The sequence below is a fragment of the Pteropus vampyrus genome, unplaced genomic scaffold, assembly GCF_000151845.1.
Source record: "Pteropus vampyrus isolate Shadow unplaced genomic scaffold, Pvam_2.0 Scaffold228, whole genome shotgun sequence".
Lineage (NCBI taxonomy): Eukaryota > Metazoa > Chordata > Mammalia > Chiroptera > Pteropodidae > Pteropus > Pteropus vampyrus.
The window spans coordinates 1,167,166-1,172,137 of record NW_011889009.1 but is presented as its reverse complement, the minus strand read 5'-3'; the positions used below and the strand labels follow the sequence as shown (position 1 = coordinate 1,172,137).

The 4,972-nt window shown below is 49.5% G+C and overlaps 1 protein-coding gene across 1 annotated transcript in view; it reads right to left on the bottom strand.

Annotated features, from left to right (window-relative positions):
- The window catches only part of PHKB (phosphorylase kinase regulatory subunit beta), a 122,740-nt gene that overhangs the window by 22,438 nt on the left and 95,330 nt on the right, over positions 1-4,972 (bottom strand). Inside the window, exons 22-25 of the mRNA XM_023519650.1 lie at positions 3,805-3,866; positions 3,557-3,719; positions 2,335-2,416; positions 357-414 (exon numbers count right to left, since the gene is read on the bottom strand). Coding sequence (XP_023375418.1) covers positions 357-414; positions 2,335-2,416; positions 3,557-3,719; positions 3,805-3,866 — 365 coding nt within the window. The remainder of the gene's footprint in view (positions 1-356; positions 415-2,334; positions 2,417-3,556; positions 3,720-3,804; positions 3,867-4,972) is intronic.

The following is a 4,972-nucleotide window of genomic DNA, read 5'->3' as shown; positions in this document are numbered from 1 at the left end:
CGGGGGAAGGACAGAGGGGGTTCAGGGAGGGACCGAGGGGGCGCAGGGAGGGACCGAGGGGGTGCGGGGAGGGACCGAGGGGGCGCGGGGCGGGACAGAGTCATCGGCATGGCGTCCCGGTGAATAAGTGCCAGGTCTTATTCCTACGGACACTTTCTAACACCTCGGGAGAGCCGTGACACGGTGGCATGCAGGCACATCCTTGGAAAGCAGGCAGTGTCACCGTGCGCTAACCTCGGAGTTTCAAAGTAGGAATTAGGCTGAACGACCACCTTTAAGACTGGTCCGTTATCTTTAGACTACTGAATATGACAACACAAAACATAAAACATAATGACGAGGACACCGATACGAACCACAGCTTCTTGCTGCCAGCTTTTCTGTAGACTCTCTCGATGTGGTCAGAAACGGTACCTAGGCATTAGATAACAGTCTTTGTTGAGAAAAGGCTTTTAATTAAATGCATCAACGTATTCTCTTTTAAAAAAAATAACTCCCGGATTTTCAGTTTGACCCACTAGAGTTGGTGCACCCTCATTCATTAATGCTCTGAACTGCCTGACAAATCCTATTTATAGGTGTCACACCCTCATTCATTAATGCTCTGAACTGCCTGACAAATCCTGTTTATAGGTGGCACGTATTTAAAGACGTGGCCCATGTTACATAGTGTGAAGGTGCCCCATCCTTGAGTATATGATTTGAGTGAGTACTTTATTTAAATTTATTGCTTTCTTGATCAATATGCAAGCTAAGTATTTAATCAATAAAAATAAGTTTTTTAATTTTTTGCAGAAAATAAAAAACGGAATATAGCCAATGGAGCGAATGCTGTAGACTCTGTACATACAGGATCCTTCATGTATTTATTCACCAAACTTCATGGAGACTTACGCGCGCCATCACCCCACATCATACACTATCGCTCGAAAGACACCACGCGGCTCCGTGCGCTCTGGCCCATGGCTGGTGTGTCAATAAATCAATCACGTGACAGGACAGAGCGCCAAAAAGGGAACGAGAGCACAGAATAAAAACTTTACCATTTTACCCTGAACGAACTGGATGAAGTTACGTCCAGATTCTATAGGTGCTCATGATTGTCAAGGTTTTACAGGCTTACAACATTTAAAGTCTTTCAAAAGCCAAGTAAAAGATGAGCATTACTCCCGTTTATAAAACTGGTTTAAAAGATAATTACCTCGGCACGGTCATTATAGACTATTTTATGTAAGTTTTGTTTTATTTTAAAACACTATTAAAATAACCATTCTGAAATCTAGGTTCCTAACGAAATGTCTGCTTTTTAAAAATGCTATTTAGTTAAAGTATAAATTTCGATGAATGTCCTCGATATAATCGGGGTTCTGCTTTTACTTACAGTTTCAACACTAATTAGAAATGAGAGATTCTGTGTGAAATTTGCTCAAAGTTCTACTTTAATTAGCTAATAAGAAAATTAGTATTATTCGACTCACATGTCTAACACTCCAAAAGGCTATCTCTGAGCTACGATAATGTAAACACAGTAAGTAGACCTTACTTGAATAAGCAATTATGTTTCATTTGCTACCAAAGGTATAACTCATACTAATGACATTGCCGTTTAAAATACTGACTCAATTTCTAATTCCAACCAAATCAACACACCCCCATGGACAGAGGACTGTCACACCCCCGTGGACAGAGGACTTTCATTCAGATCAGCCAAAAACTTTGACTAGCTAGATATTAAGCACTTGCAATGTATTCTGCACTGTTCTTTGTTAGAACATTCCAGAAGCAGACCACGGTGGAGAATTCAGACTGCTGAAGATAGTGACTCAACACGTGGACATGGATGTCAGGGGTCACTGGGTTCTCCCATGACTGCAGAGTGGACGTGGACATGATCAGAAACAATTCGTTTTTGTTAACAGTCCTTAGAGCACAATCCTATTAAGTGCCATATGCCATTCCAAATGGCTGCTACAGACCATCGGCAGCTAATTTTTATAGCCGTCACAATTCAGCATTGTCCTTGAAAACATACAGAAAATAAAACCGAAAACAGAAACTGCCCCTAAACAACCATGGCGTCATCCGCGTTAACAGTCCCAGGCAGAATCTGGGTTCCAACGCCCTTCAGACAACCAGAGAGGGCCAAGCGTCGCTAAGCAGTGTGGGAGTCCACATCAAACGGTCCATTCCACTCAAGGGGCATGAATAGAGATTTCCCACTTAAAGGAGGAGAAAATAAACTGTGACATTTTGGTGGATATTCATGACACGCATCGGTACACGGTGGCAGCAGAGCGGTCTCACTGTTTTGAGACGCCCAGACGCGCGCCCTACCTTCCTTGGTGATGAAGTTGGGGCCCTCTCTCTTGAGCAGGATGCCCAGCAGGATGACCTGGCCGCACAGGCAACTGCACTCCTGAAAACAGACGCCGCTGTGAGTGATGGCAGTGAAATGGGGACAAAAACTCCACCGGGGTGGCCGAGCCCGAACGCACATGACGCAGAGAAAAATGCTGCTTTGGAGCTGAGGAAAAATAACACGTCGCTGACACCACCCAGCACGCGAGGACACGCCGAGCACTCGTCAGGACCCGAGGCGCAGGCCGGCGGGCTTCCTGGGGTAGCAGGAGTCAATCATCGAAGTTTCCAGGAAACGAGCTAAGCAAGGGATAGAAAGGGAGCCATCTACAAGCAGTGAGACCTATTCTGCCACTCTGCGAGGGGCCTGGCCCAGCCACCTGACTTTCCCGGTCCGTAAACGTAAACGGGAGCCGGGGCTGCTGAGCACCTGTCAGGAAGAGATGAATGGAAGGCGGGGCGTGTGGAGAGTGTGTGCTACGTCAGGACGCTGCAGCGGGCTTTGTGTCCACGCCACATTCATGCTTCCGTAGCTCCGGAGATAATGTCCATCGGTCACAAGGACCGGTGATGTCCGGAGATAATGTCCATCGGTCACGAGGATCGGTGATGTCTGGCAGGATGTATACTTAGCCTACAGGCTCAGATTTTGATGGCCCGACAAGATGTCATAATATTTACATCTCTACCACTAGAATTTCAGCTTCTTGGCTAAGTACCACACTCTGACCCCCTCGCCTCCTCTTTGCAAGTGCAGACCTCAGGGGCGGCAAAATACGAGGCCGCTAACCTAACAGTCACATGGATGTGGTCACGGGCCCGCTCTCCTCAGCGGCCGGGGACTTAAAGCGGGGCAGGGAGGCGGTCCGGGCCGTCAGGGGAGGGCGAGGGCGAGGGCGCTGCAGGGCACCTGGCCCCCGGCGGCAACCGTCACCGACACGGCTCCCTTCGTGGTCCAGAAGGCGCTTTCGTATCCAAGACAACCCCGCTCATCCCCACTCCCCAGGCACCTCCGAGACTCTGACGCTGCCATCAGCCCGTGGGGACAGCCTCCACCACTGCCCTGGCACAGACGCACCCTCTACCTCACTGCCACCTTCTCGGAGGGCGCAAAGGAAACGCGGCCGCCCCTGCGAGGCCCTGCTCTGCCACCTCGCTCGGGGCCGCCGGGGACCGCCGGGGACCGCGCCGTCCTCACCTGCAGTTTCTGAAGAATCTCATGGGTCGGCCGGCTTTTCCATTCAGCCATGGTGACATCCGGCTGCTGCTCCAGCTCAGGGCTGTTGGAGGCGCTGCTTTGTCGTTTGACTTTTGAATGTTTGGGGAGCTCCAGCTCCTCAAAACTCTTAAATTCTGGAAGCCTAGAAATGAAAAAGAGAAAGTGTCGGATTTCCTGCGTCTCTGCTGCGATCTCAAGAATGACAGTAACAACCCAAAGGGACTTACTCTTCTGTGTCGCTGATTCGGAGGAAGTCAAGCTGTTCGACCACGGCTCCGGATATCAGGGTCTGGAATGGGGGCGAGAAAAGGTTCGCGACCCCTCGGTTCAAGCCACGCCCACCCATCCGCACACACCTTACTGCAAGTGTGTAAGGCTTAGGGAAAGGGTTGACTCAAAAATACACGTGCGACTCTTCAGTAACTTCTTAAACGAGCATTTGAAAATCAGATGGGTTTCCACATACAGCAAAACCGCCTGAACTAGAGCACAGACATGAAGGTGCAAGCTCGGCGTCACAACGAGCAGGAAAGCCACGTGGGGTGCGCTGTGCTCCCCCTCTGTCCTCAGAGCCACAGTTATGTTTAAGCTGAGGTTAAAAATCATTACCTACTAAAATGCTACAAAATATTTTGAAAGCTAAAGAAAGCACGAAATATTGCAATTGTTTTGGGAAAAGATGATGTGAAATTGCACTCTGGCTCTGACTGCTGTGAGATGTCATGGGTGCTCCGCCCACTGGGGCCCGCCAGGACGCCACGTCCCAGGATCACGAAGACGGTGGTCACCCAGGCCGGGGCCTCCCCCCATCCAGGCCACCATATGGGGTCGTTTCATTTTCCATTAGCTCCTGATTACAGGTCGAGCAAACTGAATGAGCCTGAACTTGAACGTGGCTTTTATTAGTCCGTGGTTCATGGTGAACAGTATAAATGAATAAGCCACAACGAATTTTAGCAATATGTGTCACTTCTGATTATCTGATGAACTATCAGATAAATTTGAGAAATGCACTGCATAAAAAAGCCATAAATTATTTTAAAAACAAGATAATTCCTCAATCAAAACTGTCTTCCATTTCTTACTCTCTCTTCTCACTGGAATGTGTTGGCTAGACCCCCAGGGTTTGGCTGCCTTCTCCTCTACCGGGCGAAGCCCTGAGGCGGAAGCGTGCCCGCTGTGTTCCAGGAGGTGGAGCCTCCCATCTCAGCCCCCAACCCAGGGTTGCAGCGGGTGGGGGAGGAGGGGCGAGCAGCCAAGGGCGAGAAGGGTCCAGGTCACCATGGACAGCGCCCAGGCCAGGCCAGGGCTTCGGTTTTCACTGTGTGCGTGAGAGGAAGTCACTGGAGGCTCACAATGTGTGACATAATCTAACGGGCTTTGACCAGGCGCAGC